This window comes from Dromiciops gliroides, chromosome 2 (assembly GCF_019393635.1).
Source record: "Dromiciops gliroides isolate mDroGli1 chromosome 2, mDroGli1.pri, whole genome shotgun sequence".
Lineage (NCBI taxonomy): Eukaryota > Metazoa > Chordata > Mammalia > Microbiotheria > Microbiotheriidae > Dromiciops > Dromiciops gliroides.
The window spans coordinates 700,881,610-700,907,038 of NC_057862.1; the positions used below are offsets into that span (position 1 = coordinate 700,881,610).

At 48.4% G+C, this 25,429-nt stretch overlaps 2 protein-coding genes and 1 pseudogene across 2 annotated transcripts in view; 1 reads left to right on the forward strand and 2 right to left on the reverse strand.

The window, feature by feature from the left end:
- The window catches only part of LOC122741833 (WD repeat and coiled coil containing), a 32,284-nt gene that overhangs the window by 6,057 nt on the left and 798 nt on the right, over positions 1 to 25,429 (reverse strand). The window contains exon 2 of the mRNA XM_043985651.1: positions 433 to 2,347. Within this exon, the coding sequence (XP_043841586.1) occupies positions 433 to 2,328 (1,896 nt within the window). The 5' untranslated portion in view covers positions 2,329 to 2,347. The remainder of the gene's footprint in view (positions 1 to 432; positions 2,348 to 25,429) is intronic.
- Positions 11,855 to 12,564, reverse strand: LOC122739685 (annotated as a pseudogene).
- Positions 16,380 to 23,818, forward strand: FKBP1B (FKBP prolyl isomerase 1B). The gene is made up of 4 exons (XM_043985661.1): positions 16,380 to 16,553; positions 17,270 to 17,317; positions 22,662 to 22,774; positions 23,203 to 23,818. Exons 1-4 carry the CDS (start codon positions 16,517 to 16,519, stop codon positions 23,329 to 23,331), a joined length of 327 nt encoding a protein of 108 aa, XP_043841596.1. The 5' UTR covers positions 16,380 to 16,516; the 3' UTR covers positions 23,332 to 23,818.

Here is a 25,429-nt window from a genome sequence, read left to right on the forward strand (position 1 = left end):
GATTTAAAAAAAATTAACTTTAAAATATTTAAGCAGATGGAAACAACACCAAATAGTTTCAAAGAAATTTACTTGAAAGAATGTCTTCCTTTCCTGGTTAGAGCATGAAGTGCCCCCACCTTCTCCACAGGCTCCTGCCCAGCCACTGCTTGCCCCGCCCCCCACTCCATGAAAGTTCTTGGGGATTCATCCCCTCCTCACCACCCCCACCCCCATGAGAGCTCTCAGGGATTCAAAGACCAAAGCAGAACCCATCCAAAGCATAAAGGAATTAATCAGGAAAACGTCCCAAACAGTGGTGACCAAGCCCAGGGTTTCACAGCTAGTGGGAACCTTCAGCAGAGATCCTACCCCTGGCACACCCACGCTTTTATCTGTTTGGAGGGCAGGGATCAGGGACAATGAAGCCGCCCCCACCCCACCCCCAGCTACCTGGTACTTGATGAGAAGAAAAGACGGATCTTGAGTAGGCGGGTAGGTGGTGGGGGGCGGTGACTGCTTCCTCCCATGCAGAAGGTCTAGGAGCTCTGAGAGGCGCTGGTGGAGGGCCGTGAAGCTCCCCGACAAGCTCTCCAGGGTCCCCCACAGCTGACTTTCTTCCTTTTCATTCCAGGAGACTCCGCCCTGGGCAAGGTTCAGGGGCTCATGGATCAGACGGCATGGGGTCCTGGGCGAGCTTGGCTGGGCATTAGGGGATGGGGGGCTAGACACGGCCTCCGTCTCCTCCACAGAGGCAGCAGCAGCGTTGGGAGTGGGTGAGGGCTTGCTCAGCTGTGGGGGGTCGGGCCTGGGGCTCGGCACCGGGGAAGCCACAGTGATTTCTTCAATCAGGGTCTTCCTGCTGGCTAGAGACTGGATGGCAAGGTTCCCAGGGAGGAGGAGCTCCCTCCTCTGGGGGCAGGAGATGGGGTGATGGCTCTCCCCGGGCTTCCTCTTGCTGCCCGTGCCCAGCATCATGCCAACATTGCAGAAATCTCGATGGCTCCGGGCAGACTGCAAGGAGGGCTCTTCCTCAAAGCTGACTTCCCGGACTGCCAAGCGAATGGTGTACCTGTCAGACTTGGAGGAGGGAAGGAAAGTGGGATCTGAGAACTTCTGCTTCCCAACCAAAATCAGGAGGAGTTTGTCCGTCAGAAAACAAATGCCCTTGGGCCTCTCACAGGTCTCCAGGCGGATGCACTGGACATCCGGTGCCAAGGTGGGGCTCAGGGAATAAATGAGAAGGATGTGGCACGTGTTGGAGGCAACAGCCACCACTTGTGACGTGGGGTCAAACGCCAGCAGGTCCGGCACCAGGATGCCAGGGACGCCCACCTTCCGGGTGATGGTGGCCATGCTATCGAAGGTCACCAGGACCAAATGGGAGGAGTCCTGGCCAGGCCCAGACAAGCAGTCCTTCTCGCTGAGGCAGAAGAGGGGGCTGGAATCAGATCGATAGTTCCCAGGGAGCACCTGAGGGAGATCCAAGGGGTCCAGGGAGGACGAAGAGAGGGAAGCAGACGAGCAGGGTAGTGCCGAGTCGGGGGACGCTTTCCCGGTGTTCACAAAGGGCAGCTCTGCACCGCCTGTCAGGGACGAGGGGGAGGGCTGCATCTCTTCCGCGGCTAACATCTCCAAGGCCTCCATCGAGTTGGGGCGACAGATCTTGTCTAGTGGGAGCTCGGTGGCCACCACGATCTGCATGTCCACAGTGGCCAGCACTGAGCAGATGCGACTGCCTATGTCCAACACAGGGCAGAAAGAGCACGCGTGCAGCGTCTTCTGGGAGTCATCCCACGCGAAAGAGTGTAGGGCACTGCCCACGGCCACCACCAGCCTGTGGCCATCACGGGTCCAGCCCGCACAGTGTACAAAGCCCTGGACCTTGACCAGGTCGGCCTTGACCCTGGAGCTGTCACAGTGGACGGAGTGGAGGACAGAGACGTCCCGACTGGTGAGCACGGTCAGGATAGCCTTCTTGGGGTGCCACACACAGCCCTGGGGGAGCACAGGGAAGGGCTCCCCAATCTCGCACGTCTGGGACACCAGCAGCTTGCTTCTCTCTGAGGAACTTGAGCACAGCTGCCACACGGTGACGTGCTTCTTGTGCTGCACCGCCAGAAGTGTAGGGCTGCCCCCTGACCCCGGGGGGCCCCAGGACAGCCCATGCACGTGCTCAAACTGCCCGATGATCCTCGAGTCCCCAAACCTGGGCTCCTTGTTCTGCAGCTGCAGTGCTGTCAGGACGACCTGCTTCCCGTCAGTCCAGGCGATGCCATGGACAGGATGGATCGCCTGGTAGAGGGCGTTGAGGCCGGTTCTCAGGAGTTTGCCCTTCCCCAAGTCCATCCTTCCTGTTAGAAGGTACCTGAAATCACAGAGAAGACCAGCAGTGAAGAAGCCCCCAGGAGCTCAGGGAAGAGTCTCTGTATGGAGACCCTCCCCATATCCCTCCCAAAGGGTGAGGGGACCCCTTTGTGGCTTCTGATCCCTGGACCTTGCCCCTCACTTGGTGGCTGAGTGACCCTGGGCAAGTCCCTGCCAAACTCCAACAGAGACAAGGAAGGCTCCTTACAGCCACATCCTGCCTTGAGAACCCACAAATTAAGAACACTATCTATGTTCTCATGTAGCTCTGTTTATTTCATTATTTCCCAATGATGTGGGAGGGCCCCATGTTTGCCGCCTCTGGCCAAGCTTGCACACGACTTCCAGGCAAGCTTTCCCTTGGCACTAAAGCCTACCTGGGAGCCCACACCTGGATCCCTCAGCACTTGGCCACCTTGGCAAGGGACTGAGAGCCTCCTCACCCCAGTCGCTGCAGGTATGTCCTTGTAACAATCATCTATTAGCCCGAATTCCACACAAGATGCCAGAAGGTTAGAAGCTGCATATGAGAGCAGGAGGTGGGACAAGCCAAGTCCCTGGTCCCTTGGGAATGATTTATTATGAAAAGACAGTTCCCTAGCCTCACCTTCGGGCCCCGGTGCAGACCCAGGGTTCCTCAGCCACACAGGAGTGGAAATGTCAGATGTCATGGGATTATAGGTAGAGAAAATAGATAATTGTGTTGGATCCAGGTGTGACTTCCCTAACAGCCGCAAGCTGAGTCACCCAAAATCAAAGCTTCCTATTTCAGACAGGGCTCCAGCAGATGGGAGACAGAGCCCACAGAAACCTACCGCCTCTCCTCTACAAAGGGCATAGCTTCTTTCAGGAGATGCCCAGTCAGCCCAGGCAGGGGGAGTCCCCTGATACCTCTCCCTGCCCCGACTCATCATCCTCTCTCCACCTCATGGCCACCTCCATCTCCTGCTCTGAGACCCAGACTCAGTGCGCAGGGCTTGGCATACAGTAGGAGCTCCCTCTGTGTCTTCTAGACCACAGGATCAGGGCCCTTTCCTGGCTCTATCCTCAGTATCTTGACCCACTAGCTTCCTGCACCACCCCCCTCTCCCAGCCAAGCCTTTCCTCCATGGGCCTCCATCTTTATCTACATACAGGCTGTCTCCCTCAGATAGATACAGGCTGGTCTGGAGAACAAAAAGACCTCTAGGAAGAGCTCAATAAAGATATTATAAACCAAACAAGAAAGGGAGAAGAAAACTGAGGAAAAGAAAGGAGAGCTCTGTAAGGGAGAGTCATTAGCTTAGAAAAAGGACAAAAATGGACTGAGGGAGCAGCTAGGTGGCACAGTGGATAAAGCACTGGCCCTGGATTCAGGAGGACCTGAGTTCAAATCTGACCTCAGACACTTGACACTTAGTAGCTGTGTGACCCTGGGCAAGTCACTTAACCCTCCAAAAAGAAAAAATCCTCAGGAACAGATGGATTCACATGCGAATTCTACCAAACATTTAAAGAACAATTAATCCCAATACTATATGAATTATTTGAAATAATAAGTGAAGGAGTCCTACCAAATTACTTTCATGAGACAAATATGGTGCTGATACCCAAACCAGGAAGAACCAAAACAGAGAAAGAAAATTATAGACCAATCTCCCTAATGAACATTGATGCAAAAATTTTAAATAAAATACTAGCAAAAAGATTACAGCAATATATCACAAGGAGGAAACACTATGACCAGGTGGGATTTATACCAGGAAAGCACGGCTGGTTCAATATCAGGAAAACTATCACCATATCAAAAACAAAACCAAGAGAAATTATATGATTATCTTAATAGATGCAGAAAAGGCTTTTGACAAAATATAGAACCCATTTCTATTAAAAACACTAGAGAGGGGGCAGCTAGGTGGCGCAGTGGATAAAACACCAGCCCTGGATCCAGGAGTACCTGAGTTCAAATCCGGCCTCAGACACTTAACACTTACTAGCTGTGTGACCCTGGGCAAGTCACTTAACCCCAATTGCCTCACTAAAAACAAACAAACAAACAAAAAAACACTAGAGAACATAGGAATAAAATGAGCTTACCTTAAAATAGTAAGTACTATTTACCTAAAACCATCACCAAGCATAATCTGTAATGGGGATAAGCTAGAAGCCTTCCCAATACAATCAGGGGTGAAGCAAGGATGCCCATTATCATCTCTATTATTTAATACTGTACTAGAAATGTTAGCTATAGGAACAAGAGAAGAAAAAGTTAAAGGAACAGAATAGGTAATGAGGAAACAAAACTATCACTCTTTGCAGATGATATGATGTTATACTTAGAAAATCCTAGAGAATCCACTAAAAAGCTACTTGAAATTATTAACAACATTAGCAAAGTTGCAGGATACAAAATCAACCCACATAAATCATCAGCATTTCTATATATTACCAACAAAGTCCAGCAACAACAGAAAGAAAGAGAAATTCCATTTAAAATAACTGGCCAAGATCATAAAAACGGGAAAAGAACCCACATATACAAAAGTATTTATAGCTGCTCTTTTTTTTCTTTTTTTTTTTCTTTTGGTGAGGCAATTGGGATTAAGAGACTTGCCCAGGGTCACACAGCTAGTAAGTATCAAGTGTCTGAGGCCGGATTTGAACTCAGGTCCTCCTGAATCCAGTGCCGATGCTCTATCCACTGCACCACCTAGCTGCCCCTATAGCTGCTCTTTTTATGGTGGCAAGGAATTGGAAATTGAGGAGATGCCCATCAATTTTCCCCCATGGCTGAACAAGTTGTGGTATATGAATGTAATGGAATACTATTGTGCTGTAAGAAACGATGAGCAGGCAGATTTCAGAGAAACCTGGAAGGACTTACATGAACTGATGCTGAGTGAGATCAGCAGAACCAGAACACTGTACCCAGTATCAACAACATTGTGTGTTAATCAACTGTGATAGACTTGACTCTTCTCAGCAATGCAATGATCCAAGGTAGTTCCAAAGGACTCAGAATGGAAAATGCTCTCCAAATCCAGAAAAAAAGAACTGTGGAATGTAGATGCAGATTGAACCATACTATTTCTACTTTTTTTGTTTTTCTTTTTTGAGGTTTTCCCCTTTTGCTCTGATTCTTCTTTCACGGCATGACTAATGCAGAAATATGGTTATTGTAATTGTACATATATAACCTATATCAGATTGCTTGCTGTATTGGAGAGCAGGGAGGGAGAAAAATTTGAAACTAATCTCTACGTGTAACTGGAAAATAATAAAATACTTCTATGAAAAAAAAAAAAAGAAAAAAAAAGATGAATAAAGCACCGCCAAGTGCTGCATGCCTGGATTCTTTGAGCAGCAACTTGCTAACTGCAACACTAGGGCTCCTAACACTAGAGCTGTGCAACACTATGAGTGGTTAGCTGCGTTTCTAACAATGCTTACGGCCCAAACTGGTGTAATAGTCATTAATTTATAAGTAGCAAATTTAAGAAAACCAAGCCTACCCCCTCCCAATAATTTTTGTTGTTGTTGTTGTTTGTTTTTTTGGTGAGGCAATTGGGGTTAAGTGACTTGCCCAGGGTCACACAGCTAGTAAGTGTTAAGTGTCTGAGGCCAGATTTGAACTCAGGTCCTCCTGAATCCAGGGCTGGTGCTCTATCCACTGTGCCACCTAGCTGCCCCGCCCCCAATAATTGAATTAACACATGGTTCTATAAACAAAAAATCTATAAACCTCTGGTTAATTTGATTAAAAGAAAGAAAAAAGAAAACCAAATTACCAGCATCAAAAAATGAAAAGGGTGAACTCACCACCAACAAAGAAGAAATTAAAGCAATAAGTAGGAGCTATTTTGCCCAACTATATGCCAATAAATTTGACAAATTAAATGAAATGGATGAGTATTCACAAAAATATAAGCTGCTCAGACTAAGAAAAGAGGAAACAAAATCCTTAAATAAACCCATTTTAGAAAAAGCAATTGAACAAGCCACGAATGAACTTCCTAAGAAAAAATCTCCAGGATCAGATGGGTTTAAAAGTGAATTTTAAGGGAGTAGCTAGGTAGTGCAATGGATAAAGCACTGGCCCTGGATTCAGGAGGACCTGAGTTCAAATCCAGCCTCAGACAACTGACCTTACTGTGTGACCCTGGGCGAGTCACTTAACCCTCATTGCCCCAGGGGGAAAAAGTGAATTCTACCAAACATTTAAAGAGCAATTAATTCCAATAGTATACAAATTATTTGGGAAAATAGGTGAAGAAGGAATCCTACCAAATTCCTTTGATGAGACAAATATAATGCTGATACATAAACCAGGAAGAGCAAAAATAGAGAAAAAAATTATAGCCCAATCTCCCTAATGAAAATTGATACAAAAATTCTATATCAAATATTAGCAAAAAGATTACAATTTATCACCCAGATAATACACTATGACCAGGTGGAATTTATATCAGGAATGCAGGCAGGGCTGCTTCAATATTAGGGAAACTATCAACATAATTGACCACATCAATAACAAAACTAAGCAAAATCATATGATTACATCAATAGATACAGAGAAAGCTTTTGACAAAATATAGCACCCATTCCTATTAAAAACACTAGAGGGGCAGCTAGGTGGTGCAGTGGATAGAGCACCAGCCCTGGAGTCAGGAGTACCTGAGTTCAAATCCGGCCTCAGACACTTGACACTTACTTTGCCCCACCAAAAAAACCCAAAAAACACTAGACATCATAGGAATAAGTGGAGCTTTCTTTAAGATAAAAAGCAGTACCTATCTTAAACCATCAGCAAGAATTGTATGTAATGGGGATAAATTAGAAGCATTTTCAATAAGATCAGAGATGAAACAAGGATGTCCATTATCACCATTATTATTCAATATTGTACTAGAGATGTTAGCCTTAGCAATAAGAGAAGAAAAAGAAATTGAAGGAATTAGAACAGGCAAAGAAGAAACAAAAATATCACTCTTTGCAGATAATATAATGATATACTTAGAGAATCCTAAAGAATCAACTAAAAAACTACTTGAAATAATTAACAACTTTAGCAAAGTTGCAGGATATAAAATAAACCCACATATGTCATCAACATTTCTATATATGACCAATGAAGCACAGCAGAAAGAGAAAGAAAGAGAAATTCCATTTAAAATAACTGTAGACAATATAAAATATTTGGGAGTCTACCTGCCAAGGCAAACCCAGGAACTTTATGAACACAATTACAAAACACTTTTCGCACAAATAAAATCAGATCTAAATAAATGAAAAATATCAATTGCTCATGGGCAGGCTGTGCTAATATAATAAAAATAACAATTCTACCTAAATTAATTTACTTATTCAGTGCCATACCAAACTACCAAAAATTATTTCATAAAGCTAGAAAAAATAATAACAAAATTCATCAGGAAGAACAAAAGGTCAAGAATATTAAGGGAATTAATGAAAAAAATGCAAAGGAAGGTGACCTAGTTGTACCAGATCTAAAGCTATTCTATAAAACAGCAACCATCAAAACTATTTGGTACTGGCTAAGAAATAGAGTGGTGGATCAGTGGAATAGGTTAGGCACACAAAACACAGCAGTAAATGAACATAGCAATCTCCTGTTTGACAAACCCAAAGACTGTCGCCCCCAGGATAAGAACTCACTATTGAACAAAAACTGCTGGGAAATCTGGAAAATAGCATGGCAGAAAGTAGGCATAGACCAACATCTTATACTGTACGTGAAAGTGAAGTCAAAATGGGTACAAGGACATATAGGGTGACTCCATAGACAAATTAGAAAAGGAAGGAATAGTTTACTTGTCAGATCTATGGAGAGAGGAAGAATTTATGACCAAAGATGAGATACAGAACATTATGAAATGCAAAACAGATCATTTTGACTACTTTAAATTAAAAAGGATTTGCACAAACAAAACCAATGCAAGCAAGATTACAAGGAAAGCTGGGAAACAATTTTTAAAGACAGTGTTTTTTTATAAAAGCCTCATATCTAAAATATATAGAGAACTGAATCAAAGATATAAGAATACAAGTCATTCCCCAATTGAGAAATAGTCAAAGGGTATAAACAGGCAGTTTTTGGATAAAGAAATTAAAGGTATCTACAGCCATATGAAAAAGTGTCCTCAATCACTACTGAGTAGAGAAATGCAGATTAAAACTATTCTGAGGTACTACCTCAGAATATATGACAAAAAAGGGAAATGAAAAATGTTGGAAAAGATGTGGGAAAATTGGAACACTAATGCACTGTTGGTGGAGCTGTGAACTGATCCAACCATTCTGGAGAGCAATTTGGAACCATGCCCAAAAAGGCTATAAAACTGTGGATACCAGGGGGCAGCTAGGTGGCGCAGTGGATAGAGCACTTGGCCCTGGATTCAGGAGGACCTGTGTTCAAATCTGGCCTCAGACACTTGACACTTTACTAGCTGTGTGACCCTGGATAAATCACTTAACAAAAAACAAACAAAAAGAAAAATTGTGTATACCCACCAATACCACTACTAGGTCTATATCCCAAAGAGATCATAAAAAAAAGAGGAAAAGGTTCCACATGTACAAAAATATTTTTAGCTGCTTTTTGTGGTAGCAAAAAGTTGAAAATTGAGGGGATGTCCATCGATTGAGGAATGGCTAAACAAGTTGTGGTATATAAATGTAATGGAATACTATTGTGCTATAAGAAATGATAAGCAGGGGGCAACTAGGTGGCGCAGCAGATAGAGCACCAGCCCTGGAGTCAGGAGTACCTGAGTTCAAATCTGGCCTCAGACACTTAACACTTACTAGCTGTGTGACCCTGGGCAAGTCACTTAAATCCAACTGCCTCACTAAAAAATAAATTAAAAAAGAAAAAAGAAATAAAAAAAGAAATGATAAGCAGGTAGATTTCAAAAAACCTGGAAAGACTTGCATGAATTGATGCTGAGTGAAATGAGCAGAACCAAGAGAACATTGTACACAGTATCAACATTCTGTGATTATCAACTGTGATAGACTCAACTCTTCTCAGCAATAAAACGATCCAAGATGATGCCAAAAGACTCATGGTGGAAAATGCTCTCTACATTTAGAAAAAGAACTATGGATTCTGAATGCAGATTGAAGCATACTATTTTTTACTTTTGTTGGTATTTTGTTATTGTTCTTGTTTATTCTTTTTTGTGTTTTTCCCTTTTGTTCTGATTCTTCTCTTACAATATGACTAATGGGGAAATATGTTTATTAAATGTTTTATTTAGAATTTTTATTTTCCCAAATTACATGTAAAAACAAATTTTAACATCAAGTTTTTAAAACTTTGTGTTCCAAATTATTTTCCTCCCTTCCACCCTTAAGAACTCAAGCAATTCAATATAAGTTATACATGTGATGTCATGCAAAACATTACCACATTAGCCAGGTTGTGAAAAAAAAGACAAAAACAAAACTTCAGATAAAAGAACAAAAAAAAATATGCTTCAATCTGTATTCAGATACCATGAGTTCTCTGTAGATGGATTGCATTTTTCATAAGTCCTTCAGAGTTGTCTTGTATCATTGTATTGCTGAAAATAACTAAGTCATTCACAGCATATCATCTTACAATATTGCTGTTATTTTGTATACAGTACATTTCACTTTGCATCAACTCATGCCTTTCCAGGTTTTTCTGAGAGCATCCTGCTCATCATATTTTTTTTAGAGTATACTACATTTATATAGTACTTTGGGAGGGGGGGGGCTATAGGGGTTAAGTGACTTGCCCAGGGTCACACAGCTAGTAAGTGTCAAGTGTCTGAGGCTGAATTTGAACTCAGGTCCTCCTGAATCCAGGGCAGGTGCTTTATCCACTGTGCCACCTAGCTGCCCCTATATAGTACTTTAAAGAGAGATTTCTTTACAATAAACCCACGAGGTTGATAATTGCAACAACAGTAATAGATAACATTCATATAGTATCTTATATATAACAAAGAATTTTCTTCACATTAGCCCAGCAAAGTACCATATCATCATTTAATCATCAGTCAAGTGAAAATAAGTTTAACATGATTGTAATGTATAACCTATATCAGATCGTTTGCTGGCTTCAGGAGTGGGGAGGGAAGAGAGGGTGGGAGAAAAATTTGGAACTCAAAAAAACCTTTACATGTAATTGGAGAAAAATTTACAAATAAAATATGAAAAAAAAATTTTCAACATTTTAAAAAGAGGGGGGCCCCGATCTAAGCCCTGAAGAGAATTAGGGGTTCTAAGAGGCAGGGGTTAGGAGGGAGGGCATTCTAGGCACTGGGATAGCCCCGGTCTAAAGAGAATGTAGCATCCATCCACAGGTACGTACTACTTGCCAGAGAAAAGAATAAGGCAGGTCGAATAACATATGGTAGCCCTAGAGTGAGTAAGACTCTGGACGTGACAGCTTCTGCGTTCTTAGATACTGGATGCTTCCCATTTTAAGACGTGCTTTCCTGTGGTTATCTCCTCTCCTCAAGTAAGTGGCAGAACTGAACCCGGAGCTTCTGACCCAGTTCAGGCCGATACTGCCTGCCTAGGCTGGGGGCAACAGCAATGGTGTCTCTGGGGCAATCTCCCATACTCACTCAGATCAGACATGGAGCAGGGCAGGGTCGGGCCCTTGATGGTCCTAGGGGGAGGGAAGCCCTCCTCCAGCAGAGCACAAGTAGCAGCGGTCAGATGAGCACCTACCAGTGCGAGGCTCCGAGTAACTGAATGCTCTGCAAACTTCGTGGGGTGCAGGGGTGCTGAGTGGGAGACTACGTAAGGTTCTGATTGTTGTTTCAACCTGGGGCCAAGGGAAGGGCAGTCGGCCCCGCCCCCCCACGCCCCGCCCAGGCCTGTGGAATAGTCAGACCCCACCCACAGCAGATCCAGTTCTCACACTCCCATGGTGGGGTGAGCAGCCAGGCCCTGCTCTCTTCCCCCACATCTCGAATCCCTTCTGGGAGGATAACCAGGCCCCGCCCCCTGTCGGGCCCGCCCCCAGAACGGCCAGGTCTGGAGCTGTCCGCCCCCACCTGCTCCACTCCAGAGCCAGCAGGAGGCCTCCAAAGCCGGATCTCGGGCCCCAAGTGCATGTATGGAGGGTCCATGGCGACCTGGAGGAATGAGGCCGTGGCATTCTATTAACATACCCAAGATTCCTTGGTTTTTCCCCTGCTGTATCACCCTGTTGACTCACATGGAACTTCTAGCCCACCAGGATCCCCAATCTTTTTCAGACAAAATACAACGTGGCCACCCTTCCTCATCATCTTGTACTTCCAAAGTGTCCTCGTTTTCTCATTCTGTGTACACGTTCACACACTGATGTATAGGACTTTCTTGAGAAGATAGGACTCTTTCCTTCCCTCCTCTACTATGGGAGTGCTTTGGGACAAGGATGTGGGTGGGGCAGGGAATCGCCAGTGTAAGGATGTGGGTTAGGGATGTGTACTCCCAAAGAGGAGCTCCTTTTTGGCCTGGGGAGGAAGATCCGCGGCTTTCCACTTTACTCCCTGGAGGCCACGGAGCCCAGGTCTACTACACAGTTGCTGTAACCACACTTTTTGTCATATCCAGGAATGAGTTGAAGACAACAGCAGCACCAGCATCCAAGGTAGAAGAGAGGGGCTTGCTGTTAAAGTTAGAGGATAGAACCTGGTCTTCTGTGTAGCCCAAGATGCCCTTCCAGGGTCCTTCTGATTCCTGCTTCACCACATTCTTGACATCATCATATCTGGCAGGTTTCTCCACACCACAGGCCAGACCCACAAGAGATACACTGGGAGTAGGAACACAGAAGGCCATGCCTGTCAGTTTCCCATTCAGCTCAGGTACAACCTGGCCTGTAGCTTCAGCAGCACCTACGGAAGCAGGGGTGATGTTCTGAGCAGCATCACAGGGGCCACCTACTGTCTTCTCAGAAGCGGTATCCTTCCACAATACCCAAGTTGTTCTGAATGACCTTGTCTAAGGAGGACAAGCAATGGTGGTGCAGGAGGCATTACTGACCATCTTAAGAGAATTATACTTATTCTCATGGTTCACTCCCATCCTGAACACTGGGGCATCAGCAGAAGGGGCAGAGATAATGACCCAGTTGGCTCCACCCTTCAAGTGAGTCCCAGACTTTTCCATGGTGGTAAAGAGACCAGTAGACAACAACACACTAGGCTCCAGTGGGATCCCCCTCCCGAAAGGTGGCAATGGCTTCTCCATTCTCAACTCTGACGGTGCCTTTGAACTTGCCAGGGGTGGAATCATTAAAAACATATAAACTGTGTAACTGAAGCCAACAAAGGGGTCATCGATGAGCACAATGTTGACTCCAGCCCTGGTTACCAGGAGCCCAATTCAGTCAAATCCCTTGACTCCAACTTTTACCATCTTGTTTCAGGGATTTGACTGCAGAAATGGGTCCTGGCACCAACTTGGGAGAAGAGCTGAGGGCCAAAACTCACCTTTTTAAACTCAAGTGTAACACTTGACATTTTTCTCTATTAAATTTTTAAAATGAAATGATATTCAGGGCCAGTGCTTTAGCCTCGATTCTGTCACTCAATGCCTCCATTTTCTCACTACCCCTTTGTCATCTTTCCCAAGTCAGCAGGGACCTGGGAACCACCACATGACTCCACTTCCTCCTCTCTCCTTTTCTCACTTGGTTTCCTCTTTTGACTCATCTGCCCCCAAGCAAGGCAGTATCATTGGTCCAGCTTTCACACTGAGTATTCTTGTCAAGTCATCACTTCACTCAATACCTGTGTGCACCTGGACGACTTGCCAGCCTGGAGCTCCAGCTCTAGCCTCTGTTGGAATGCAGTGTCTGCTGCATATGTTGCACCCGCACCCACTCACACACACACACACACACACACACACACACACACACACAGCAATACTGTCTGATGAAGAACTGGGAAAGACTTAACTATTCTCCACAATACAATGATCCAAGATAATTGCAAAGGACTATTGATGGAACATACTATCAACCTCCAAAGGAAACTGCATGCATGTATGCACACATGCGTGTATATGTATGTGCATGTGTGTATGCACACATGTGCATGTGTTTTAATTCTGAACACAGGTAACCAAATAGCAATCCTGAGAATGGTTTTCAGCAGCCTGGCAAGGATCATTGGAGTTTCAGTGGTCTGGAGCATCTTCGTCCCTTAGTGAGAACTAGCTTCACTAAGGGAGGCTCCCCAGGGAAATGCTTGTTGGGGCTTAGAGAACTGATTGTTAAATTTTCAGTGTGAGCATTTATACCTCAGAAACTATCAAACCACAAACCAGGGCCTGAATTGCTGTGTTTTGTTTTGTTTTTCTTTGTAGATTTAAGAAAGTGATGGACAAAATGTTAATACACATTTAACTTAAAAGTATGTCAGGAGCACATTTCTCTCCCTCTCCATAGAACCTGTTGTTAAATATTTACTAGCACACCCCTGCCTAAAGAGAATCACCAACAACAGGAAGACAATCCAAACCCAAGTTTGACAGAGAATATGTGTCTCCTTGGCAGTCTGGCAAAATGTTTCGTGTTCTGAATGTTTCTGTTCACCTTCAGCCTCCTGGGTGTGTATAAGAGCAATTATGTTACTGTTGCTTGTTTAAGTCTTGGAAGGGAGGAGATAAATAGCATGACTTTCTTTGTCCATTGAGTCTCTTTAGTGAAGGGGAAGGAGTAAGCATCTAAGTGCCCACTATGTGCCAGGCCCCATGCTAAGCACATTACAAATGTTATCTTATTTGATCCTCACAATAACACTGGGGAGTAGGTGCTATTATTATCCCAATTTTACAGTTGAAGAAACTGAAACAGACAGAAGTAAAGTGACTTGCCCAGGGTAACATAGATAATGAGTGTCTGAGGCTCGATTTGAACTCAGGTCTTTAAAAAAAAAACTTTTATTTAAGGTTTTGAGTTCCAAATTTTATCCTTGAAGTGATAAGCAACTAGATATAGGTTATACATGTGAAATTATGTAAAGCATTACCATATTAGTCATTCCATAAAAGAAAATTTGAATAAAACAAAAGAAAAAAGGAAAGTGAATAGATAAGTCATTCACAGTTCTTCATCCAACAATATTTCTGTCTCTTTGCACAATGTTCTCTTGATTCTGCTCTCTTCACTATACATCAGTTCATACAAGTCTTTCCAGGCTGTTCTGAAATCATCCTGCTTGTTCTTTCTTAGAGCACAATCATATCCCAACAACATCATATACCACAGCTTGTTCAGTCATTCCCCAATTGAGGGACATTCCTTTAATTTCCAATTCTTAGCCACCACAAAAAGAGCTGCTATAAATATTTTTTTCATACAAATAGGTCTTTTTCTCTTTTGGGGGATGATGCCTTTGGGAAATAAACCTAGCAGAGGTATTGCTGGATCAAAGGGTATGCACAGTTCTATAGCCCTTTGGGCCTATTTCCAAATTGCTCTCCAGAGTGACTGGATCTGTTGAATTCAGGTCTTCCTGACTCCAGGGCCAGAACTCTATCCACTGTGCCACCAAGCAGCCAAGGGAAACTCTAGAAAGGGGCCAAACCTAAGCTCTCCATGACTCTCCTTGGGGAACCTGAAGTCAGGACCTGCACAGGTACAGAGGGGCCCCTTTGTGGCATGGATGAGGAAATAGCCCAGGCTCTGGGGCCAAGAGAGGGGTGTGTGTATGTGCGTGTGTGTCTATGTGCATGCTCCCATGGGTCTATCTGTACTTGTGTATGTGTGTGTGAGAAATGCTTCTTCAATGACTGTCCTCCTGGGCCTGGCACCATCCTGGAGGATCAGCTACTCATCCTTCCATTTGCAGAACCACTTTCCTCCATATTGTCTCAGTCCTTGACCTCCTCAGCTCAAACTTCAGCCGTTCCTTCCCTATTTAGTAAATCTAAACAACTCAGCCTGGTATTCAAAGCCTTCCAGTCTCGATACAATCAGCCTTTAGTTCCAGAAAAATGAGGAGTCTTTCTGTCCACTAATTAGGGTGCACCCTCTGCCAAAGTCTCTCCCACTCTTCAGTCATGGGCCAGCTGCTCTGAAACCTTCCGTGCCTCCCACAGATGAAAGGGATACTGCTCCCTACACTTTTCAGAATTTTCTCATTTTCCTCTGGACTTTCTTGCGGACCCCCCCCCCCCGGACAATGGGGCTTGTGACTGATTTTCTTTTGGCATGGGGCACCAAGATTTGTGACTGGTATTACACAAATATTCTGAATTTCATTCTTTAAACGACTAATGCTTCAAAGTCATCATGGAGAGACAGAAAAGATGCTGGGTATGAACCCCAGCTCTGACACACTGCCCTGGGGGATGGCGAATTAGTGCTTCTTGTCTTCTGGACCTCATCAATAGGGGAGGGTCCCTCCCTGCTCCGGCGATAGGGGCCAGGGGCCACAGGGGGCCTGTCTCGGGTGGGATCTTGTGACTAGTTGAGGGCTGCTGATATGAGGGCTTATCTGAGAGGCTGCTACAAGCCTGGGAGGCTGAGTTTCCTTTAATAGCATCAGTGAGAAAGCATCTGTGGCCACCCTGGAGGGAGGGGGCAGGAGAGGCTGGGGAAGCAGCTCACTGGCAGCCTCTCGTTCCCATCTGATTCTTCCCGATTTGGAGACCCCGCTCTCTCACACAGCACTCGGGATTGTGGCAGACCCAGGATGGCAGGAAGCTTCTCCTCAACAAGAAACCCAAGCAGAGAACAGCCTGGTGCACTTGGGCAGTACCTTGAGATCGATAAAGCACTTTCCTCCCTACAAGCCCTCCTCCCAGAGGTCAGGCCCATCCCCAATGCAGAAAGGGTCACTGAGGCTTGGTCCCGGGCACAGAGGCCGACAGTCTGCCAGAAATTAGCTTCAAGGGCCAGGCTGTGGGGGCTCCAGGCTGGGGGGGGGGGCCTCCCCGCCCTTCCCCCACCCCAGGCAGTGTATCCCTGGTTCCCCTGGCTGTGATGCGGGGCCCCTCAAGGTGGGGGCCAGTAAGGGAGCGCCGGCCCCGCCTCCCCAGGCTCCCGGGGCGGAGGGAAGCGCTGCATTGGCCACGGGCTGGCCTGTCAGGGCGGAGTCCCAGAGGCCGGCCGGCAGCAGCTGTGGTGGCAGTGCCAGCAGAGGCAGAGACGGCTGCTGGCAACCCTGGGACTGGGGAGGACCGGGTCGCCATGGGCGTGGAGATCGAAATCATTTCCCCAGGAGATGGTGCGTCTGGTGCGATGGGGGAGGAGGAGGGGGAGGAGGGGGATGAAGAGGGAGAAGGGGGTGAGAGAGGAGGGAGGAGGAAGACCAGGAGGGAGGAGAGCAGGGGGAGGACCAGAAGAGGAGGGAGAAAAAGGAGAAGGGGTGAGAGAGGAGGGATCCAGGGGGAGGACCAGAAGAGGAGGGAGAAAAAGGAGAAGGGGTGAGAGAGGAGGGAGGAGGAAGACCAGGAGGGAAGTGAGCCCCTAGGGGGAGGACCAGAAGAGGAGGGAGAAAAAGGAGAAGGGGTGGGAGAGGAGGGGTCCAGGGGGAGGGGAAGAGGACTGGGAGGAGGAGAGTGGAAGAGGAGGAAGAGGTATGGGAGAGGGAGGAGGAAGAGAAAGAAGGGGAGAAGGTGGAGAGGTTCAGGAGAAGGGAAAGAGGGCTGGGAGGAGGGGGAGGGGGGAGAGAAAAGTACCCTGGGAGCTTGGGCAGACAGAGGGGGCCAAGCCCTGGCCTTGCTACAGGCTCAGTCTCCTCCTTCTGCAGTGCCGGCCGTCCTCTGTAGCCAGAGTTTAGGATGCCTCCGTATACTCACCACCCACTCCTTCTAGGATGTACATCCCTCCCCCCACTGATCCACAGAGAAAAGGGCTCTGGTCAGTGACAGGCCCCCTGTCCAGCTCTTGTGACCCCGGGACCCAGCCCCGACTGAGGCCCATCCTTCTGTTTCCCCACAGGAAGGACATTCCCCAAGAAGGGTCAGACCTGTGTGGTGCACTACACAGGTAGGTAGCCCCCTGGGGTGGGTGCTAAGCTGGGTCACAGCTGTCACAACTGGGAGGTGGCTCAGTACCTGAGGGTCCTGTTTCCCATCACAGGATCAAAGCGCCATCATGGAAGGGATTTTGAAGACCATCAACCCCCCCCCGCCCCCCTGCACTGAAATCTGGATTTGAACCCAGTTTCAAAGCCCAATCTAGAGCCCTGGCCTGGATCCCTGTGTCCTTCGAGCTACAGAACTGGGCTGCCATAGGCAGATAGGCAGGCCCTGAGCCTTGGGATTCACTAGCCCCTAACTAGGCTGTGGAGAGTTCTGAACTCATGGCGAGGGGGCGAAGCCAACATTATCAGCTTGTCGAAAGGCAGCAGAGACTGGGCACTCGTAGGATTTTTTAAAACATCACAGACATTTCTTGATCTCTTCTTGTCCCTAATCCTGCCTCAGATCAGTGGGTTTTGGGGGAAATAGGACGAGTTCATTTTTGGACAGGCTGAGTTTGCAAAGTCCCTGAGGCTTCCAGTTTGTAATGCCTCCCAGGCAGTTGATGATATGGGACTGGAACTCAGGAGACCCTCTGGAGCTGGAAGTATGCACAGAGACTGAGTCCATGGGGGCTGCAGAGAAGAGCCTTAGGGAGTGGCCAGTGTCAGAAGATGTGATCTGGGTGAGGAGGGGCCAGACCAGTGAGAGAAAACGTAAAAGAAAGTATGGAGGAAGAGAGAGCAGTCCCCATGTCCAAGGCTGGATAGAAGTCAGGGAGACAGCACTGAGAGCTGATGTCGGAGCCACGTAACTTGGCAAAATGCCTCAAGGAGTCAGTTGTCTCTGAAGGTAGAGCAGGAAGAAGCACCAACTGTGCATCCCCCACTTCACAGTGAAGGAAACTGAGGGAGAAAGAGGTGCCAAGGGTGGACTTTGTCTCTTTTTTGGGTCAATGTTTGGTGCCTCACCTTTTTTTTTTTTGGTGGGGCAATGTGGGATAAGTGACTTGCCCAGGGTCACACAGCTAGTGTCAAGTGTCTGAGGCTGGATTTGAACTCAGGTCCTCCTGAATCCAGGGCCGTTGCTTTATCCACTGTGTCCCCTAGCTGCCCCATGGTACCTCACTTTGACTCCTGCTGCCTTTGCATTCTGATGGGAGCGAAATCCTCTTGGCTCCCCTGGCAGCAGTCACTCTCCATTGCTTCCTAAATGTCATTCCTCGTGGCTACACTCCTACCCACGGGTACCCATTGGCTCCCACAAGATCTGCTCTGAATGTCTTGGGGTCTGAGGGGCCTTCTTCCCAGCACTGACCTCCTTGGGGGCAGGACTGCTAGGCCAAGGCTACAAGGAGGCCGAGACATGTGCACACCACACCAGAGACAACAAAAAGCTGTTCTGTAGGTTATTCCCCAGCCTCCTGCTGCTGAGGGCCATGCCCCAGAAAGCCAGTGTTTACCACTCAGGTGTCCTCTAAGGCCTCAGAAAGCCAGACTCACAAGAATGTGTCTTATGAGCTGGTGAAAGCTGCTGTTCTGAAAATAGAACTGGGAGGGTGGGGTTTGGCTCCCAGCCCCAAGCTCAGGGGCTCTGGCAAGCCAATCACCAGAGGCCTGGGCCTGGGGTCTCTGAAGGGAGAGGCTAGCTTTTCAGGGGGCGACCACAGAAAGGGGGCTCTTCTGTCTCTAAGGCTCTCAATGGCTCCTCTTGGCCTTGTCCACAGCAGAAGTTGCCAGCAAGGACCTGGGCAGGATGGGCAGAAGACCTGGAGGGGGGGCGGGGGTGAGGATCGCAGCACTTCAAGGCCTGCGGTCCCCATCTCCTCCAGATCTTGGCCCCACTGAGCAGAGCTGAGCAGGACTACCCTCTCAACACCAGGTGGAGAAAAACCACTTCAAAGTGGGGGTTTATACTTGTAAGAACACATGTTGACTTCAAAGAAGTTTCAGCTTAAACTAAATCAAGCCCTGACTGAAGCATTGAGGAGACAAGGAAAATGAACTAGTGCCCACCCTCAAGGGGCGTCCAACCTGTAGGGAGCAGAGGGATGCGGTGCATATGAGGTGGCTTCTTGGGACAAGAGCTTCCCCTTCTGGCTTCATCCCACACTCTCTCCTGGTCCCCTAAGGCACAGAGCAAGGATGCTCACCAGTCAATACTGGAGGATCCTGGTGTCCTCAGAGGCACAGGCCAACCCACTGACCTCGAGGAGGATCAAGTCTGTGAAAAGGGGGTGTGGTGAGGGTGGAGGCAAGGCCCTGGGGAGGGGGGGGGGAGAAGAGGGGCTTGAAGCAGAGGTAGCAGCAAAGTGCAGAGCAAGTAGGATTCATAGAAGATGCCAAGGTTCTTAGTTTGTGCCATGGAATTCAGTGATAACCTCCAGAGAGACTGGGCTGTGGAGAAGGGTCAAGAGGACAAATACGATCTGAGAGTTCGATAGGGCCGAAGGCCAGAGCTATGTGCTTCTCCCACAAACAGGCACCAGGGGGCGGCCTCTTCCAATACTCTCAGGGCCTGAAGGCTGCCTGCGCTGGTCCTTTCTTTAGCTCATCCCATTCCCCTCACTCCCTGTGGGGGATGCTCTGACCTCAAAACTCAGGGCTCTTCTAATGGAACCCTTTTTGCTGTAAATATATGCATGGGAGACCCCTTTAAGTTTTTTCTTTACTCTGTCAAATCAAGAGGTTTGGGGTAACCAACAACCCACAGAGAGAATAGCACCTTGTGCTCCCTACTCTTCAGTGCCCTCTAGGTCTCTAAGGGTGTGATGCCCTGTGAAAAAGTCTGCATCTGTCCCTGCGGCCATCCCACTGTTACCTCCAGAATGCCCTCAAGATGAGTGCAGATGGCTGCACAGGCATTTGTTTGTTTGGTTTTTGTTTTGGGCTTTTTTGGTGAGGCAATTGGGGTTAAGTGACTTGCCCAGGGTCACACAGCCAGTAAGTGTTAAGTGTCTGAGGCCAGATTTGCACTCAGGTCCTCCTGACTCCAGGGCTGGTGCTCTATCCACTGAACCACCTAGCTGCCCCTTGCACAGGCATTTGTATTTGCAGGTCTCTTCTCAGTCACCTGTGGGGTGATAATGCCGTCCCTGGTCTAATTCATGGAATCATCGCTTTTAAAATCCAGTCCATTTTCCAGCGTCGACAGATGGTTGAAGTTGTCTCAATTGCTTGCTGCACCTTTCCATTTGTATATTTTGCATTCGTTCTCAATTTGGTGCTTAGATCTGTGTCCTAACTACTCAACCATACACAAAAATCAGTCAGCCACCAGGGCAGCCATCCAGCACCTGAAGAAGGTACTGATCCACACAAACCATCCTGCCTTCAGCAAAGACCGCCAGCCATGGGAAGCTACCTTGCTCCCAAGGGGATGGCCCCTTTTGGACGGTCTTCCTGCCAGTCCAACCCTTCTGATCCTAGGCTCTGAGGCCAGGAAGAACAGGCATGGCCCACTCACTGTGCTCTTCTCCAGACCCTCTCTTGTGGCCTGGGTGCCCTCCTCTGGGCAGTGTCCTGCTTAAGAGAGTTGAAGTTGGTGCTCCAGGTGCAGTGTGGCCTTAACCAGGGCAACGTTGGACAGCTCTCTCCTCTCCCCATCCTTACCACTGTTCATCTTTAATGTTCATCTTTTTTGGGTGCCAAATCACACTGCTAACTGAGCTCGTGGCTAGACCCACAGACAAACTGTCTCCTTTTGTTTTGGTTTTTGAAAACAGGCTTCTAGCCAAACCCAGCCCCACTATTTTCCATCTTTTCAGAAAAGGCCAATTTAATTTTTTTGCAATGTTCAGAACTCCTGGTGTCCAAGGACTTCAAACTCTCTTCTTGGAGAAAAAAAAGTTCCTGAGATCCAGGCAGGAGTACCCATAAGCCTCAGACCCCTTTCATTCCCTTCATCATAAACCAACATTTTCAGACTATTTTTGCCTGCCTTCCCACTAAAGTCACAGAGAATCAAGCACATCTGCATGTGAATGCACCTGAAGCCCAAAGAGGATCAAGCTCTGCCTGTGAGTTACCATTTATCTGCCTGCACTCCTGGTGGTCTTACTCATGATAAGGACATTGAATGAAAGCACTCTGTGAGCCACTGCTCAATGGGAACCCTGGGACACTTTGCTCGAGGACCCCCTCACGTCCACTGTCCCTGGACGGGTCTGTAGCCATGAGAAATCCAACAGGCAACAGAGGAGGCTTTGTGGAGCTCATGTCTGCCTCTCCCACTCTTTCACCCACTGTGCCTAGCCCAGGACCTGCAGGGAGGAGGTACTGAACTGCTGAACCCACCCTCTGGGCAGGGCAAAGGACAGTCCCTCCTCTAAAGGTCCTTATAAACAGGCCACGCAGAGAAATGGGTGTTGGATTATGCAAAGCATGAAGAGACCAGGCCATACACAGGAGTCCAAGAAGTGGAAGTCAGATGACATGGGCAACGGCCCGATGCCAGAGTGAGACAGTGACCTCTGGCTCCACTGACTGCTCTAGGGCCTGTGCCAGCTGGGACCCCAGACCATGCTCCCCTTACCCCTGGCTTTCTGCCCCACCTGGGCTCTCCTTGATGACAGCCACTGTCTGGCTTGCTTTGAACTGTCTCCCCAGCACTGAGCATGGTGCCTGACACATAGTAGGTGCTTGGCCGGTCAAACTACCTAGCCAGGAAGCTCGAGTGCTAGGACAGGCAGTGACTGGGAAAGTTTGATGGGAGACAGGGTGTGAAGGGCCACCTGGTGCTTTCTCTGGGAAGTCCTGAAGAGCCACTGGAACTTTCTGAGTGGAGAGTGGCATCTGTCTGGGACTGGTGAGACTTGGAAACATCACTGACCAAGGCAGCTCCACAGGCTGAGTGTCCAGGCCTGGGTTCTGCCATTTAAGGGAGGCTGTGCCACTGCTGTGATCCCAGGGCTCTCACACACCACTCAGGGTCTGCCCGAGGCCAAACAGCACCCCGGCAGGATCACTGCTGTGTCCTCCAGGCCCGAGGGGCGATGGAATGAGTCTCCCTGCAAAGGAAGCGCCTGCTTTCCAGTGCTTGGTGTACACATGCCTAACAAATGCTTACTGGTGGACGATGCCCTTTCCACTTCTACATCAACTCAAGCCCAGGAGTCGGTCACGATGTGCAGCTTCAGTGCCTTGACTAGCCAGAATTTCAGTGCGATCCCCCAGAGCAGTTCAAGTCCAGGCTGTGGGGTTAATACTGTTTGTGTCTTGGAGTCATGGGTCTGACCTGGGGCACCCTTTGATCTACCCTGATGCCTCTGGCCCTGAAAGTGGCCATCACACCCTCCACCGAGGAGGAGGAAGGAGGGGTCCCAGCTTCCCCTTGGACCCAAGGCTGATCCCAATCTGATGTCTTGGCAGGAATGCTCCAAAATGGGAAGAAGTTTGATTCCTCCAGAGACAGAAACAAGCCTTTCAGGTTCAAGATCGGCAGGCAAGAAGTGATCAAGGGGTTTGAAGAGGGGACCGCTCAGGTAAGGCCCTGGGACCTGGGTGACTGAGGGTGGCAACATCATCCAGTGCCACTCACTTAGAAGTGATCGCAGGACCCCTGTCCCTACGCCATGTCTTAGGGGGTTTTTTATGAACTCTACTTGAGGGATCTCTCCTGGAGAAAAGAGCCGGGGAGCTGAGCTGGCACAGTCAGTGGTGACTGGTGAACACGGGGTGGGTACCAATGGGCATGTGACCCAGGCTGCGGGCAGCTCTGCTTCTTACTCACTCTCCCCTGAAGTAACCTAGTCACTATCCTGAAGAAGGAAGAACTCCCTAAACCTGGAAAAAGGGGCACTTTTAGAGCCTCTCACACAGACACATGCCCCACAGCCCCACCTGATCCTCCTGACATCTCTCATCCCAACCTGCGGCTTTCTTTTCTTCCTTTCTGCCCCATGCCTGTCAGATGAGCCTGGGTCAGAGGGCAAAGCTGACCTGCACCCCTGACGTGGCGTATGGAGCCACGGGGCACCCAGGAGTCATCCCTGCCAATGCCACCCTCATCTTTGATGTGGAGCTGCTCAGGTTAGAATGAGCACTCAGGTGTGCCAGCTGAGGCCAGCTGCTGCTGCTGTTCATGCATCATCTCCCTTCTTTCCCGGGGAGGGGCCACAGTCCCCCAGTACCTCCCATTCCAAGCTTTCATACCAGTGATGCCTGCCTCCATCACAGTTATGTGTGTGCGTGTGTGTGCGTGTGTGTGCGTGCGTGTCCAGTTCTGCACTGACAAGCTTCCTGACTTTGAGAAAAAGCTTGTTGGGAACATTCTCCAATTGGGTATCATCTTTAACTTGCATGTGATAGTACCCCGCCCCCACCCCGTATGCGTGTGCGCAAGCTTTTTATTTATGAAGCAAAAAGTCTGCACTGCCTTACTTGTCCACTGACCCCAGAAGCTGCTAGTACTCAGCCAGACGTGCATGTGCTGGGCACACACCGTGGGCATCGATCCTGCCTCATCCTCGCTGATAATCTGGACTGTCCCCTTGGAATTAAGACTTATGCAAAATAAAGGCTCAGTACACGCCCACATCCTCTGCATCTCCCCTGGCACGGAAGGGTGGTGGCAAAGGTGGATGGGCCCCCGAATCCACAATGAGAACCCCTGGGGGTGGGGGAGGAAGAGATGACGACTCTGTCCCAGGCTCCCTGTGCTCTCACCCTTCCCAAAGATGAGACTGAAAAAGAGGGAAGCCCCCAAAAGGATCTCACTGGCCCCTCTCAACAAGCCTAGATTCTCCTTTGTATAACGGAGGCCTTCACAGGCTCCCAAAGACCCCAGAACAAAGAAGTTGAAGGCTAGTGCCTCGACACAGCCACTCCACAGGCTGAAGTCCTTGCCTGGCCTCAATAAACATACCGGAGGCCCCTGAAGATGTGTGGGCCTGGGGATCCAGTCAGGTGCTAAACACTGATTAAGCACCTACTATGTGCCAACCACTGGGCATACAGAAGGGCAGAAGACAGTCACTGCCTTCAAGCAGCTTACAGTCCAATGGGGGACATGACATACAGCTATGGGGCAGGATCAGAGAGTCCACGGCAGGGAGTGAGGTGGGAGAAGACTGGAGAGGAAGAGGAAGTCACAAAGGGCTTCAAAGGCCAAACAGAGCATTCTGCATTTGATCCTGGAGGCCACCTGAGGGGTAATGTGCTGGGTAGAGCCTGTGGCTACAAGGGCTGGCAGGGAAGGGCACCCCGGTTCCGATATGTAGCTGTGGGACCCAGGGCATGGCTCATATATAAACAACACCTGCCCCAGACAGATGAGTGAGCAGGGCTGTGCAGGGATTTGCAAACTTTCCAATACTACAATGGGCTTCTAAAAAGATTCCCCATCCAACCCACCCCAGGGGGCTGATCCATTGAGGCTCTCATCAGGCCACTAGGGGGCACCACAATGAGTGTACAGAGCCATGTCTGGAGAACCTGAGTCCAAACAGTCTCTGACATTTCTCAGCTGGTGACCCTGGAAGAGTCACTTCACTGCTGCCTTAGTTTCCTCAACTCTAAAATGGGGATAACAACTCACCTCATAGGTTTGTTGTGAAGATCAAATGAGATCGTATTTGTAAAGAGCTTAGCCCAGTGCCTGGCACACAGTAGGCATTATAGAAATGCTTATCCCGAGGGCACCAGCTGGACACCCTCAGGCTGCCTGCCAGTCCTCCCTCCATTTTCCTGATGATATATTTGCCTCCAAAGTTCCTCCTTGTGGGTTAGAGGCTACAGCCTTCTCATGCCTCCTGTGGGCCACTCCATTATCATTCTCCCAAAACTGCAGGAGCAGGGGGTGCTTGAACGAGCCCAAAGTTTCCCCAAGGACACCCCACCTATTCTCCCTCCTCTGTTTCATTCTGGATCTTAACGGTTGTCTACACTGCCCTTTGATACACTACGCGACTGTTAAAACTTGTTGGGGAAGGTCAGCCACCCAGGGATTCAAACTCAGGTCTCTGGCCTAGAATGCAGGTGCCCTGTCTTGGACGGAACCATTCTGATTTCTGGGCCAGGAGGATGAAGGGAGGTCGCTGCTTAGCGGAAGTCACCCAGGTAGCAGCACAGGCCCGCCGGCGCTCTGGAGCCCTGTGCCCAGTCCTAAGGTTTCTGGGCAGAGGCTGCACTGGGCCGGG

Bases quoted from the DNA above. Each gene is read 5' to 3' on its own strand.
- FKBP1B (XM_043985661.1), top strand. From the start codon at position 16,517: ATGGGCGTGGAGATCGAAATCATTTCCCCAGGAGATG. The intron at 16,554-17,269 runs GTGCGTCTGGTG...GTTTCCCCACAG, and splicing joins AATCATTTCCCCAGGAGATG to GAAGGACATTCCCCAAGAAG. The intron at 17,318-22,661 runs GTAGGTAGCCCC...ATGTCTTGGCAG, and splicing joins CTGTGTGGTGCACTACACAG to GAATGCTCCAAAATGGGAAG.